Source organism: Annulohypoxylon truncatum, assembly GCF_022578515.1.
Source record: "Annulohypoxylon truncatum strain CBS 140777 unplaced genomic scaffold F4807scaffold_41, whole genome shotgun sequence".
Classification (NCBI taxonomy): domain Eukaryota; kingdom Fungi; phylum Ascomycota; class Sordariomycetes; order Xylariales; family Hypoxylaceae; genus Annulohypoxylon; species Annulohypoxylon truncatum.
This window is the reverse complement of record NW_025953827.1, coordinates 75,708-91,534: the sequence shown is the minus strand read 5'-3', so window position 1 is coordinate 91,534 and position 15,827 is coordinate 75,708. Positions and strand designations below refer to the sequence as shown.

At 48.5% G+C, this 15,827-nt stretch overlaps 3 protein-coding genes across 3 annotated transcripts; 2 read left to right on the top strand and 1 right to left on the bottom strand.

Moving 5' to 3' along the window:
* Nucleotides 1–2,098: 2,098 nt before the first annotated feature.
* F4807DRAFT_442365 (uncharacterized protein) lies at nt 2,099–4,203 on the bottom strand. Its single transcript, XM_047999467.1, has 2 exons — nt 2,569–4,203; nt 2,099–2,504 (listed from the first exon to the last, which is right to left on the bottom strand). The coding sequence occupies exons 1-2, from the start codon at nt 3,542–3,544 to the stop codon at nt 2,305–2,307; spliced, it is 1,176 nt and encodes a 391-aa protein (XP_047850121.1). The 5' UTR covers nt 3,545–4,203; the 3' UTR covers nt 2,099–2,304.
* A 161-nt stretch (nt 4,204–4,364) lies between these two features.
* Nucleotides 4,365–6,459, top strand: F4807DRAFT_442364 (GPI-anchored wall transfer protein 1). The gene is made up of 2 exons (XM_047999466.1): nt 4,365–4,697; nt 4,763–6,459. The coding sequence occupies exons 1-2, from the start codon at nt 4,593–4,595 to the stop codon at nt 6,146–6,148; spliced, it is 1,491 nt and encodes a 496-aa protein (XP_047850120.1). The 5' UTR covers nt 4,365–4,592; the 3' UTR covers nt 6,149–6,459.
* Nucleotides 6,460–11,983: 5,524 nt separating this feature from the next.
* On the top strand, nt 11,984–15,607 carry F4807DRAFT_464480 (uncharacterized protein; the record flags this gene model as incomplete). Its single annotated transcript, XM_048002126.1, has 3 exons — nt 11,984–12,985; nt 13,053–13,646; nt 13,706–15,607. The coding sequence occupies 3 exons, from the start codon at nt 11,984–11,986 to the stop codon at nt 15,605–15,607; spliced, it is 3,498 nt and encodes a 1,165-aa protein (XP_047850119.1).
* Between the last annotated feature and the right edge of the window lie 220 nt (nt 15,608–15,827).

Here is a 15,827-nt window from a genome sequence, read left to right as displayed (position 1 = left end):
TATCTTCGCAGTTCGCACCATCACCATCTTAATCTATATCTAGTACAGTCATCTCAACCATCGTCTTAGTGAATCTCATTGCTTGACTAGGTATCAAATAGTCGTCACATTTTTTAGACACTGCTTATCGAAGTTACGATTTTATAGGTTTTGCTTGAGATATGGATGAGAATCTTTGTAAACCACAGAGCGCGAACTCAGATGTACACTGGGTATTTACCTGGTTTAAGGTGTTTCACGTATGAGTACCTAGGTAGGTACCTAGAGGATATGGGCGTGTCCTACGTCACAGCTTGTTAGTAATAAAGGGGCACACGTGGCGATATGCTTGGATGGCTATTTTTAGCTATGAGTTGCTAAGGTTGAACGAAGCATGTGAGATACACGGCAATACTTATGTGTATCACAAATATACAAATATGCAGTAGCTCATTATCTCGATCACTCACCCAATACAAGTTTTGTTTTCAGTAATTGAATTAAGATTTTTCATAAAAAGGCTAAGGCACGGGCTCGCATATCTGTGCTTTCATGCTTGGAAAACAGTGCTATTCCTATTGTCCAGTAGGATAAGTTATGCTAAAATATCAACTACGGTTCTCGGGTTAGGGGGGGCTCTTGTCTCTATATTTAGAATGTGTTTGGTGATGCTTGGTGTTTTCGTTCTCGGAATATAATGAACTTGAATTTCCGCCTACTAACTTAGGTAACAATATAGCTATTGACAAGCACCTATCTCTTTCATGCCTTTCCCAAATGTAGTTCGATATAGAACTAGAATGGGTAAATACTAAAACCACTAGCGATACAAATAATTTGAAATTAAGTGACAGGATACTAGATCCAGGAGGCAATACAAGCAAATCAGTATGAAGTTCTCATACATCCTAGCAGGTTATCTCCCGTGCTTATATCCCGTAAGGCTTTCCCGAATATCTTTGCCGCTTGAGGATACAGTTTTGCGGATACTGCACCAAGTACTGGAAGCTTTTTACCTAAACAAAATGGGAGTGCGATTATCGTACCCGAAGTTTAGGGTCGAAGGGATCCCTTGCATTATGACAGTATCGCGTCAACATGCATGAACAACAGTATGGACATATACCTATACAAACATTTAATTGGGGCCAAGAACGGTTTGTAGTTGTCAGGGTGCTTCGACTACGCGCTTAAGAAACATTAGAGAGAAATTTAACTATCAGATTAGCTTGGACGTATCATTGTTTCCCGTTATAAAGGGAAAGTCTCTTAAACTTGGAAAATATGTAATGGTATTATTGAAATGTGAAAGGAAACTTAGCAGATACCTAGTTGGCATTGATAATAAGTGTTTGTAAGCCGGCAACTTTTATAATTCATAAGCTTTAGCCACATGCTTTTAAAAACATTTAATGCGAATATGACCTCAATTTATCACTAATATGTATGTTTGTTAACACTTGACTGTCGTGTAACATTTTTCTGACACCTAGAACCATCAAGTAGAGCACGTGGGCTATATGTTTCACTATGCATATTGTCAGAGTTTCCGAAAAGGTCGAAGCAAAGTGATGATCGAGACCTACCAGGGAAGTCTTCAGCAAATTGAAAAATATATTAGAAACACTAATCAAGAAATAAGTTCGCCTCGAGGAAGACTATCGTGATTTCTCGGTGAGTGATTTTGAATACGTCTAAAGGGGTATTGCACTCCCTGGATTGTGTCGAACCTGGTCCTTGTAGACTCCTCTAGAGAAAGGGGTACTCGAAAAGTATTGGAAGGAGAGCCCTTGATATTTTTCCAAGTAACTGGACTAAATTGTAGTTACCAGGTATGTTTATCTATGGTTCAAAGGTGGACGACCCAGATTTCGGGAGCCGAGTTTTGGTTTGACAACGAGGCCAAGGAATCATTAAGTGGTACTCTTCTTGAACCTATTTAGTAACTAGATAAATGACGGTACAAGCTACCTTTTTATCGCAGTCTTACTGATCTACACAATAGTTCAAGGGTCGACATTACGATGACCGGAATCGAAATACACCCTTACTGTGCCTACATATGATCCCATCCGTTTCTGTTGGGTAGACACTAATGAGAGAACTTATGAATAATAACTTTGAAAATATACGCATAATTCCTATTAAATATTATGTACCTATTGAATCCCTTTCCTCCATCATGTTTCTTCCAGCTCAAGCCATCTACATTCATGGACTGGAACCTGCATACTCCCATTGCTCCCGTAAACCCACCTTCCATCCAAGTAGAAACAAGAAGGAGATCATGTACACAGAGGATAATAACAGATACCTACAAGATAATTAAACCTTCCCAGCTAGATACAATATGTTCTCCTTGATCGCTTCCGTCAGCTCGCCCTGTCCTGTATACACGTACTGGGCCGTCTGCGGCCACGATTCGGCATGTGGCATCGGTAAGTAGACGACATCTCCCTCGTGAATGTGGCCGGACACTAATAATGCCGCAACGACGGGTAGGTACGCGCGCACGTATTTGAGATCTGCGTGGGTGTATATTGTTAGCACCAGTACCTAGGAATAAGTGCTAGGGTTGAAAATACTCACGGACAGGTACCGCTCTCGCGTCTCGGACTAAGCTGTCGAGGTCTATGCTGCCGGTGCCTGATCGTAACAGCGCTCCCGACCGAACGCTACTAGAACGCCTTGACCTTGGTTGCGCCGGGGGTGGGGTGCCGCTGGATAGTATCGACGGGAGACTAGGACGCCGCCACTCGTTTGGACTTCCGCTGATTTGAGATTGCGGTGGCGGGTCCGGTATCGTCGCCCGAAGCTCGTCTATATCGAAATTGCGTTGGATCAAAAATGACGGTCTATCAAGAGCGCGAGGTCGCACGATGGCGCGAACGGTCAACCGATTTTTCATGGATGCTCCCGCTGGTCTCGTAACCTCCGTTGGAGAGCCGCTGCTACGGCGGCGCAGAGATCTGGCAATAATGAATGCGTCGGCCGTCTTAGCGTTGCCGTAGTAAACGTGTCCCCAACTCCGGAGTTGGTCATGAACCCCCGAGACTGAATTCCTTCGCGGAGATACCGGCGACACATCCCGAGTGTAGTAACCGGGGCTCCTATCTTGAGGTCCGGACATGCCACTTAGCGACCCAGATCGCTCTAAGGCGTTCAAGCTGTCTCTCCGGGGAGGAATACTGGGCGAGGCAGGCGTTGGTAAGCCATGAGAGATGCTCATCGGTGGCAGGATGCTAATCTTTTCGAGCCTCGCAACTAAGGGTGACGGCGAATACTCATCGATGGGGGTCAGAGGTGCTGTGTTCACCACGTGTCGTGTCCTCTGATCGAAACTGTCGACAAGGGCTCGATCTTGCTTCCGCATCGATTTATCATACGAGGCAGGATGAACCGGGCTAGGACCTGGGAGACTTTTGGGAGATAGCGGCGACGGAGACAGACTTGCGTTTATAGGAGTTGGCCGGTAGACCGTATTAGGCAAACTGCCGTGGCTCCGGTAGTTAGTCCATATGGGCTCGAGACTCGGGCGCCTCGAAACGTTCACATCGCTTGTCATTGGATCTGGTATGATGACTAGAAGGTATCAAATGCAAGTAATGAACCGAGTATCAGACTATAATCGTTTCTCTGAGAAGTTTTGAGGTTTGCAAAGTTGTTCGGCCCAGAAGTATGGTCAACATCCCGCCGCGGGGCTTGCCTTAAGAGTATTTTGCTATGAATAGATCAAGAGCACAAAGCCTTTTTGTGTCTTCTCCTTTCTATCTTTTAGGAAAGAGGCGCGGGCCGTTAAATCAAAGGGGCAATGCATATTAATTGCGACTACGTCAGGCATACAACAACATAGGTCTCATAGTGTTTGTAAATTTGTGGCGAAAGCCAATGTCCGTCAATCACATAATTCTCTTCCGATGGGGTAGCTTTAGGCGACTACTATACCCGAGAAGATAAAGAGAGGCTAAGTTTCTTGTCGTTTGCTTCGACTAGGATGAGTAATTGATGATCTCAGCTGAGTAAAGAAGAATAAGGGGTCGACTTTTCTTTAGGGAGAGGGCTATAACAAAGGATCTCTTTTTTCATTGCCACGATTTATATGAAGTGAAATTCAAGTAATTTATACAATTCATATCAAGTAGAATAGGTAATTAGGAGCGTTTGCTCCTTGGAAAGAGTTGTCTGACACTGGTTTATCAATGTTGACCTGTCGAAGCATCTGTTTAAAAAGGGGTAAAGTATTCCTTATTTACATGTCACTTAAGGACATATATGAATTTATATGAGATCAGGTTTACATGGTATTTTGCAAACCACATGATGACATAATAATATGATCTCATCTAGGCAATGACTAAACAGGGTCCCGCCGCGTATGATTGGCTAACCCATTGACCCCAACTCGTCGCAAGTTACAAGGTTACAGGCCGATAACCTCAAGCTGTCTTTTTTTTTTTTGGGACAACATATCATATCCATATCACATATCGAATTGATATCTGTTCAGAACTCCCTCTACCGTCGCGATGCCAATCTGTTTCCCGTAGTCCATCCTACCCGAATTATCTTCAATCTTATTTCCATGTTCGTTCCCGTACCTTGCGCCGGGGAAAATGGGTTCCAATGCGACGAGTTACAAGCAGATGAAGGAGGATTTCGTGTCCAACTTAACAGGAGGTTCGGTCACCGAGATCAATAACGTAGTCACCGTAGGACCTGTATGTGAAACTTCAAGTATCCATCCATCTTAAGTGCCGCCGACTGACTCGAGCTATTCGTTCAGATTGCCTTCGCCCTGTGGTCTATTTTACAGTCGCGCCAGTCCTTTTTCAAACCGTATAAACCCCTATGCTTCCTAGTTGATTTCCTCCTTAACGTAGTAGCTGTGTTGCTTGCAATCACGCTCTATGCGAATTCGACTTTTTTGCTTTGGGGTTTGATCCTCGTTCCCGCCATATTCGTCTACGCGCTCCCACCGAATCCCGCCGTCTCGAAAAAAAAGCCCAAGCTCCCTCCTAATGCGCAAACCCAAAAATCCGCCGGCGCGCTCGGCGTCCTATCTACCAAGCCCTTCTTGACAACCTATCGAGGGTCCATGTTGGTCACTACGTGCTTGGCGATACTGGCGGTAGACTTTAGGTTGTTCCCTCGTAGATTTGCGAAGGTCGAGACCTGGGGCACCTCGCTGATGGACGTGGGCGTCGGTTCCTTCGTCTACTCCGCCGGCATAGTCGCCGCGCGCCCAGTTCTAAAAGAGAGAGCCGAGGGCCGAACGACACCATTGCTGCAGAGGCTCATCTACTCTATGCGGCACTCGCTTCCTTTGCTAGTTCTTGGAATCGCCCGCCTTATAAGCGTCAAAGGTCTCGACTACGCGGAGCACGTGACTGAATACGGTGTCCATTGGAACTTCTTCTTTACCCTGGGGTTTCTTCCTCCTTTCGTCGCTCTTTTCCAGTCGGCGCTGAAGATTATCCCATCTTACGCGGCGCTAGCTATCATACTCGGGGTTATCTACCAAGTTGTGCTTGAAAGCACAGGTTTGAAAGCCTTTATCCTCGTCGCGCCGCGAACCGGTCTCTTTTCCATGAACAGAGAGGGTATCTGCAGCTTTTGCGGATATCTTGCCATCTTCTTAGCCGGCCAGGACACCGGCATGTTTGTGCTACCCAGGAGCATTAACCCGCGAAGCGGAACTAGCACCGGCACTCAGCGGACCACCCTTCTCCTGACCATGGCCGCGTGGACCTCTATCTGGACGGTTCTGTATTTCTTCGCCACGGATTACTCCTACGGTTTGGGATTAGACGTGTCTCGGCGATTAGCTAATCTGCCCTATATCCTATGGATTGCGGCGTTCAATTCGGCGCAGTTATTCGCATGTTGCGTTATCGAGACTGTTTTCTTCCCGTCGTTTCATAACGCTACGGATATCAAGACAGAGCACGAGGCGTACGAGACGGCCACGAGTAGGGTTCTACGATCATTCAATAGGAACGGATTAGCCATTTTCCTGGCGGCAAATTTGTTGACGGGATTGGTTAACATGACCGTACCTACGTTAGACGTTGGCCCAACCGCCACGATGGGAATATTGGTGGGATACGGCGCCGTATTAACGGTGCTTGCGGTCGCGTTGGATACATGGGCTATATCCATTAAGCTGTGAGTTAGGAGTATATCAATCAACGAATCCCCTGAAGAACTATCCGTATTAGAGCTCAGTGTGTTGACCGTGTTCCATGCTGCACGGTATCTTCAAGACATCTCCGTATCGTAGCTCTACGCAGATGAATCTTCGGCTATATTGTCATTTCTACCTTAGGTCCATCTACCTACCTAGGTAGGTTGTTCTTGGACACTGTCGATGCCTATACTATCATGTAGCACGGAAGCGAACAATTGATTTGTTACACAAAGGAGGTGAGTCAACGAGGACTTAGTTTGCAATAATGAAAGGTCGTTAAAGAGACCATATATATGAAACCAATAAGGACCTTTTTAACAAGTGGCGCTATGCTCAAGCCTTTGCAATAGTCTTTCTTCTCTTCCCCACCGGAGTTGCAATGCCCGGAGGGAAAATGTCCATAGGGCGCTTAGTTATATGGTACCTAAGCGTATTCGACAAAGCTTGCAAATTAGGCAAACTAATCAGTGTAGAAAGGTACAACTTTGGCACTCCGCTCCTTAAATCCAGGCCTCCTGAGCGACGAGAGCTTTAGCCCTTTGTGATATCCTACCCGAGTCTTTGTTTTTCTCGGCCCGCGTTGTTACATACCTCCCCAAGTTGTCGAGGGCTCCTTTATGTAACCCGTTCCTTTAGAAGAAATCGGAGATACACGGAATCATGCGTGGCATGCTACGAGGCAGCACTAGACCATCCACCGGGACGTTACGAGTGCTCGTCATTCCGTTCCCGCAGCGGATATGCAAGATCTAACATCAACTTTAACGGGCATAACGTCTGCCGTCACCAGCTATATGAGCGCACCAAATTATAACGACATTTAATTGTAAGGGAAAGCCGGCGTATATTCTCAGGTCGAGAATTATGGTTTTTTTTCGCGGGCTACATAATTAATGACGTTGTAATACCACTCTACAAATGCATGCCTGGGTATGTAGGATGAGCGTTGTTTATACACGACGCAAGTTCCGAGACAATTCCTGCTAGAATTGAGTACTCTATGTAGGTGGTCTGTATGGGTATGATAGCATAGACCTTTTCAATCTTGCTCGCTATCATGGTTTTGCTTTAGATGAAAAAGACGAACAGTCTATTAATAATGTCGTAATTGCCGGCTCTTCTGCACGTTTCGTACCTAGATACCTACCTAGCCCTATAGCATGTTCAATAAATAACAATTAGGAAGATAGGTATGGGAAGTAGATCAGATTAGGTACGGATGATCGTCTTCGAAGGCGCGGTGGTGAAGATACTATTAATGTGTATCAGGTTGATCAGATTGATCAGATTGATCTCCCAAGCGATTCGTATTCTCCGGATGATCATTGGAGACAGCCAGATTCCTCGTCGAACCTCCACACTAATATATTTTTGAACGTTTCCGCTATTAAGGATCTTTAAGGGGCGGCTTCTTGAAGGTTATTACGTACTAATATATCCTCGAGACATCGAATCAAGGTAGTACCTAGGAGCTGTTGCAGCTCGGTTGAAATTTCCGGCGCACATATGTAGATACCCAGTGAAGTTTCATCTAAATACTTACATAACTGAGTGTTCTGAGATCGACGCTTGCTCGCAGAGCAGAGCATGTATAAACTCACCCAGGTCTCCTCTATTTTTTTCTTAGTTGGCCGAGAATTGTAGTTACGTAGGTAATTATATAAATCTCCTAGCATTGGGCACCTACTTGGACCTAGGTACAATTCAATTTTACGGATATCTCGATGTTGTTGACCATCTGAATTCTGAAGTATCGTTACACAAACTATCAAGGCCTCGTGTGCTCCCGTAATGTTTCATGCGCGTGAAGGGGGTCCCTTGATAACATAATCATCATGATTTGACTGGCCGTATGAGCGATGACAGAAAGGTCGATCTTCAGGCGGATAAAAATGCCATACGCTAATGGTGAGAGGTCTGAGCTCTCTTGGGTCTTGATCTCGTTTCGGTTAACCGCTTGATAGACCATTCGTGGAACGCTAATAAACATAGGATTATTTCTCTGATCCCTGTCCTTACCCATGAAAGGTCATCTCCGACGTTCATGCGAGAAGATCTGATCTTCTCAGCCTACTAGCCTGGTGGACCTCGGGAATATGTCATATACTATTAAAGCTGAAAGCTGGAATGGAATCACTTTGGTATGTAGGTAAGTCTGGCTGTCTGGATGGTAAGCACGAGCTGATTTTCACGACTTGTCTTTTGAGCTAGGCTCGATGTTGGTTGTAAATGCCGCGTCTCAAATCCTGTTTATTGGATTAGCGCCTCAGCCTTACCGGAACTTGGCTGAGAGGAATTTCCTTTTCTTGATTCGTTATAACCGCGGTTTTCATGGGCCATACAATCCCTAAACGACGTGTCCTTCCAAAACAAAACAGAGCAGGCCATAATCACGACCCGCCGCAAGTGGCTGCGATCATGAGAAAACCGACGCGCTTGAATAAGACCCTGCAATCTGTGTTGATAGAAGGTGGGTATTATGTGGAAAATATTTTCATACTTCCAATGCATGACAACTCAAGTCGGATTAAGGCTGGGTAGAAGAATAAAAGTCATACATATTAGATACTCACAAGGTTCAGCCTTGCATTGTTGATATTGAAAACCATAGCTGGGGAGAAGAAGGCGATGGGAATACAAATGGAAGATGGTAATGAATAATATACGATGATGTGATCTCAGTCCGATCAATCATGGATGTTGGTACATAAGGAAGAAAGAAACGACTGTTTACGGAATGGACACCTCTTATTTTAGACCCCGGCATCTATAACCCCTGCCGTTTCAAGTTCCCCGTCGTTGTTTTTTTCCCGTTCAAAATTCGGTCTCTCCTAGCCGGGACTCGGGAGATGTTAAACGAACACACAGAATTATCAGTTCGTCATCCTTGCGATTCGTGAACGCCACACGTTTAAATAAAAAAGCCGGCAGCGGGACGGATCTCTAAGGGAAGATCCTTGCAGCTGGAAACGACAAACAATTTCGGGACGAGGTCTTTTTAACATGACTCGTGGGTTGGTTACTCACCTCACTTACCTCGGTATTCAGTCGGCGATAAGAATTGGTATAGAAGCCCAGAGACTGATATTGGTTAACGTATTTTGTTGTAAACGACTGACGAACAGAGACCTTGATATTGAGATGTATTGTTCGAGCTACGTAATTGCTGGTTTAGACCAGCTAGATCACTTGAGTTACTTGCTTGGTAAAGAGGAATGCATCTCGTATTGCCATTGATGTTTGCCCTCGTCGTCTGAATTTGCCTAGAAGCCAGATGAGAATCCATCAAAAGAAAATCCTGAGATGTCAGACGAGCTTCCAACAGATGCATAACGTACGTTAGCTGTAAGTGGCTGAATAATGCCTACGTAGGTAGACTCGGGTATCCTGGTACGATGGATCACCGAATATCAAAGGAACGAGTCCTCCTGCACTCCTCCTGCATGCAGCAATGAGGAAACGTAATTCGATTTCTCGCGTCTTCACTTAAGAATACCACATAAGAACTAGTGGTTCTAACCGCATAACAAAATAAACAAGCCGAACTCTGGTAGGTCATATGTGAGTCTCTATTAGTGACTAGAAAGCGAAGTAATTGTCCGTCATTGGTGGGATATGTGTAGTATGGGTTAGTGTTAATAGCAGATATTTAAATGCAGAAGGTGTCGAAGGAGTTAAAAACCAAAAGACCATTGTTAAGCGTCGATATGCCTTGCCTGGAATATTGCATCTATCCAACAATAATATCTAGCGAGCAGTCGATGTAGAAGAATAGAAGCAAAGTCAATGTCATAGATGAGGTTTGAAAAACAAGCACTGCTGTATGTAGGTACGTATAACAACGTGAAGCTTTTAGCAAAGTTTGGGTAACCGACTGCCCAGGCTTTCGGTGAATGTAGCCGTACCTAATGGCTGTCTTGTGTGCTTGTGCTGCTTGTGGTACATGCTACATATATCGTATTGTACCTGCATGAAAATGGATGATTTTATCGTCATTAGGTGGTGGGTACGCACATTATGAAGTACCTTGAGCTTGGGCCGCTTGGAGACCTTTGTGCTACTCTGGCTTTTGGCCGTCTATCCGTCGTGGTAACTACCTAATTTGGTTAATGGCAAATAGTTTCCCCCACAAAGCTCCCGTATCGCGGCGCCTTGTACCCCACTTAGGATCTGTTTGCGGTTAGTCCGGTGTTAGTATTCCCCTCTAATAAAGCGGAAGAAACACGCCAAAGAGAGACAGAAGTCGCGTTCTGCGACCAGCTTGGTGCAATACATTGGGTGTAACAAGAACTACCCCTGCTGGCGTCTCCATCTTGGCCATCTTCCAATTTCCCTCTCAAGGTAATCCCTACCCACATTGTCCCAATTGATGCTCAATTTCACTTGGACGCTTGACGGGTTTGGTTTTGGGGCCCTTTTTTCCCCTTCCCTCTTCCTCGTCGCCTGTCGCCCATCACGTCGTCCACCACCCTCCTGGCCTGCCTTTATCCAGGCGAAGGGCTTTCTAGTTTTTGTCGCGCAATCTGACATCCCTCTGAATACCTTGCGTTTAGGTATCTCAAGAGTTGTACGCAACCAAGCAACAAAACAATTGGGAGACGGTGTATACGCCTCAAGCTCCCTAATTAATACCAATTTTCACATTTCACCTTTTTGACCCTCCAACTTTTTCTTCTTCTTTTCTTTTCCCTTTGCCAGTTGGCCAACATCTAATTGCAACGCGTTCCCCAGGCGTTGCGCAGCGTTAGCTAACAAATCTCCTAACTCAATTGCTAGCCGAGTCCAACGATTAAGCTCGGCTCAGCGCCGGTGAAAGGGGCATAGTCTTAACTTCGCATATCGTTTTTGTGGGCTGTCGAGATCAATCTTTTATTGGATCCAAACCTACAGTTGTCAATTTGTCAACCCCCTCTAGTTTTAGGTCGTTGAAAGGTAACCGATACGCGAAGACGAAACGTCCGTATCGCCTTTTGGAAGTCGCCGTCTGCTCTGTCGTCTCGGATTGCGATCCCGCCACATAATATCTACGAATAATTTGAGTTCGGATCTGGATTTTTGAGCCCACAACTCCCACGACTCCGGTTAGAGCTACGGCTTTCAAGTATACCAAATCGTAGCGGGTTTGGGACGGTAAAGGAGAAAGATCCAGAGGACGCAGACAAGGACAAGCAGGAAACTAAAGATTACTGGTGCCCAAAGCTGCTGCACCCGCATCTGCATGTGCATCTAAGCCTCTCCCCTTTTAAATTTGGTGCAAGGTCAAGGAAAAACATTACAACCACAGCACTTTTTTACCGAACGGAGACGAAAGGTAGCAACGACGAAACACATAATCCCCAATCCTCAACCGGGACTACACGGCAAACGAACACCAAGTTGCCGCTTCCTTCTCAGCGTAGAGAGACATACATATAACTCGTTACCTGACTTATTCGTTTGATAAGAACGTGGCCAGGGAGACGAATCGCCGATCAGCTGCTTTATCCACGCGGTACGTTGTTCAAACGAGATAGCACCCTTATTGCAACGCACAATGCCAATCTGAACTGGCTTATTGGAGGATCAGACGAACCGGCAGCCCTCTTTGATTTTTTTTATTAAAAAATTCAAGGCGCTCGCAGGCATCCCTAATAACCCCCATCATTCCCCTTCCATCACTTTAATAACACCTAAGACCTTCACCGACTCGGATTCATCACCCGAAAAATTTCAAACCCATCACCGCCGACCCTTTCCAACTCATCGTCTTAGGTACCATCTCTTCAGGGCCGCATCTCCCAAGGCCCCGAAGACCGATCTACGCGCGTAGCGTAGAAGATGTCTTCTGCCGCGTTGCAATCAACTACTCACCAGCAGACCTCCCTGCCCGCCTTAAATACGCCTTCACCCGCGGCCGCTTCTCAGCCCCATCGCCAGTATACCCCGGCCCAATCCCCTAGCAGAGAGGGTCGTTATGCGAGTCGAGATAACGCGAATGCTTCGCCCGCATCTTCGAGACGTCCGTCTAGACGACCTAGCGGAAACAGCGCGAGCGCGGCGAGCCCTGCACCGACCCACCCAGAACAGGCCCAGTCGTCGCCAATGACGTCGCGAACCGCATTAGCCTCGCCGGTGCCGGTGGCGGGTACTACGGCAGAGTACGATAGGTCAGCTACGGGTCGACGAAGGAACGAGCCACCCGTCGCCCCGCCGCGAACGTCGTCTACCCAACATGGACCCGCCGGTCCAACCACCTCTCGAAGGGCAGCTCGTGCCGAGGAACGAGCCGCAAATTCCCCCAGACGAACCGCGGCAGACGGTAGAGCAGGCACAAACGGACAGTCGGAGCTTGGACGAGGCGGTTATGACGATCCGAGCTCTCGAAGCAGAAGAGCAGCGTCGCAGCACCTGGCCCAGGAACCTACCCAGAGACCCAGCAGCAATAGAGATCACCGACAGACCGTGACGACCACGATGCCCGTCAGGTCTGCTACCAACGCCTCGTCAAAACAACCGTCGCGCGAGGCTAGCGAGGTACTACATCGCGTAATAGTCTCCCAACCGGAAGATGACATCGAACGAGAACGAGAGCGGCTTGGCGAGGCTCAGGGCCAGCCGTCTAACCGTCGTGCCGCGGCTGACGATGATGTGGCTGCTCCTCCGCCGGTCGTCGGCGTGAACGACGCTCTGGAGGATGGCCGACGTGGAGGTCGAAGCCGCCACGACCATTCCAAACGCGAGAAAGGATCGAAGTTTGGAGATTATTATCTAGGAAACGTCATCGGCGAGGGCGAGTTTGGCAAGGTGAAGCTCGGCTGGAAGCAAGACGGCGGGGTTCAGGTAAGCCACAATTTTCTTTGTTTTGACGTACGTGCGAATCTGAGCACGAACTGATGGTCGTCTGCAGGTAGCTATCAAGCTCATCCGCCGCGATAGCGTGGGGAATAATCCATCTCGGCTGGCGAAGATCTACCGTGAGGTGGCGATTTTACGCGGCATCTCGCATCCCAACATCGTGAGATTGCACGAGATGTCAGAGACGGAGCGACACATCGGAATCGTCCTGGAGTACGCTTCCGGGGGAGAGCTTTTCGACTACATCCTTAACCACAGGTACCTTAAAGACGGACCTGCTCGCAGACTCTTTGCCCAGCTCATCTCGGGAGTGGGCTATCTTCATAAGAAGGGTATCGTCCATCGAGACTTGAAACTGGAAAATCTACTCCTCGACCGGAATCGCAACATTATCATCACCGATTTCGGGTTTGCCAACACCTTTGATCCTAACGACGAACTAACCGAAGATGAAGAGTTGAATCTGTCCGACCGCGAGTTTGTCAAACGCTCCGGCCTGGACAAGACTAAGCAGAATGGCATGCGTAGGGGCGACCTGATGCAGACTAGCTGCGGAAGCCCGTGTTACGCGGCCCCGGAGCTGGTGGTCAGTGACTCGCTTTATACCGGTAGAAAGGTAGACGTCTGGAGCTGCGGAGTCATCTTGGTAAGTTATAAACGACTTATCTTCGTAAGCATGTTTTGAAGTTTACTTACGATATCTAGTATGCTATGCTTGCGGGTTATCTACCATTCGATGACGATCCCGCCAACCCCGAGGGCGATAACATTAATCTCTTATACAAGTATATCGTGAACACCCCCCTCACCTTCCCCGAATACGTCACTCCTCACGCGCGGGATCTGCTACGCCGCATACTGGTACCGAGCCCCCGAAAACGTGCAGACCTATTCGAAGTAGCTCGGCATAGTTGGTTGAGCGAGTACGCGCACGTAGTAGAACTCATCACCAGCACAACGACCACTAGCAACGAGATCCAGAACACGACCGTGCCGTCTGAGGACACGGACACCGGGAACCTGGGGAGGAGCGCCTCCGTCAGGGAACCCTCTAAACCGAAGACGACCGCCGCCCCTCCGGCCGATTCGCCACGGAGGCAGAGCAAGGCCGACGGAGAAGAGCAAGCGTACGGAAAGCCGCCGAAAGACAACAAGCGGCGCACCGTCCAGGTGGAGTACGTGGCTCCCGTCACCCAGACGCAGAGAGGAGGTGAACAGCAGTCGGATCCTCACTCGTCGCCACGCGGAAAGACTCGAGCTCGTTCCTCCAGCCAGGGTCCCGTCGAAGTACGCGCGCCGCCCGCCGACAAACCCCTGCCGAGGGACCCGCCCGTCTCTAGGGAGGAATACCCGACCGCGTCTCGAGACCCGCGGAAACCGCCCAGCTCGCACAGACGAGACGTGCCGCCTCCTAGATCGAATATACCTCGCTCCACGTCCGATCACGCTTACATGACTACTGCCGGCCCGAGCTCGTCGGCCGCGCGACCTACCACGGGAGGCTCGATGCAATCGACCGCCTCCAGGTTAGCGTCGTCTACTAGAGGATCGTACGGTCAACCGCTACCCCCTACCGTTGCTGGCACTAACGCTCACGGAAGCATACAACAACCGAAAGGTAGCAAGAACTACGTCATATCGAACCCCATCCCTCAGGAGGCGCCAGACATGGACTTCGGTCGACCCAGCATCACCGTGCCTCCCAAGCACGCCCAAGCTTCGGGTTTCAGTCAAGGACAGCAGCAGTCTGGCGATGCTAAGGGTCATCGCAGGTCCAACACCATCGGTGAGATCGGCGGCAAGATATTCGGTCGCAGCGGTTCCATCTTCGGTAGCCGGAAGAAGCGCCCGGATCAACCGGGAGAGAAAGCCTCCAAGAAGTATCCTCCTATCAGCATGTCTAACGCTCTGCCCGGCGAGTCCAGGACTTCTATGGAGTCCCGCGCTTCTAGGAGATCGTTTTCTTTGGGACTCGGAAAGAAGAGAAGCGGTAGCATAGCGGGTTCGCAAGTGTCGATAGACAAGCCGCAGAATCGCCGGTTCTCCTTGATGAGAGCGATCGGCCTAGGCAAGGAGCCCACGACACCGCCCGCTGAATCTTCCCAGCAAGATTTGCCCATCCAGGAACCCCCGGAGATGGACGATTATAATCGATACGTGGACCACCAGCAGGTTCGTGGAAACGTGGGGCAGCAATACGGAGACGGTACTTACGAATCGCTACATTCCCAGAGGCTAGGCTCGGCGCCCACTTCTAACCCCAGCCCAGTTCATCTACGATTCCCGGCTAATCCTAGGCCTACGGCGATACCTTCATATCTACAGTCGGGCGCGGTTCTAAACTCCGAATCCGAGTCCTCGCTCGACCCCGCTCAACGAAAGCCACCCAACTCGGCGCCGTACCAGACCGGCTATGATTCTGATCACTACGACGGGCGCCAGTCCGGGCGCGGAAGCCGCGTCTTGCAGAAGAATAGGAGATTCGTGGACGCTTACGACGGGGAAGAATACGGAAGGCCTCACGACCACGCGGGTAGCAGCGGCGCGGCGAAGAGGGTGATGGACTTCTTCAGAAGACGGGGACGGGCGCGCGGGGGCGAACCTTAGAGACGAATTCGTAGGACGTTTATTCAGGGGAAGCGGTCGATCACGTAGGAGAGATCCGTCGCCGACTAAAGAATACGACATACAGGTACGCATCGGCGTACCTAGACGATCTCAAAAATTGCTTCGACTAGAAATCTCCGGAACGCTAATGACACATTGTTCTTCACTAAACGCCTATATCCTACGGTACTTACCTTGTAATACGAGAGACGCAAACCTT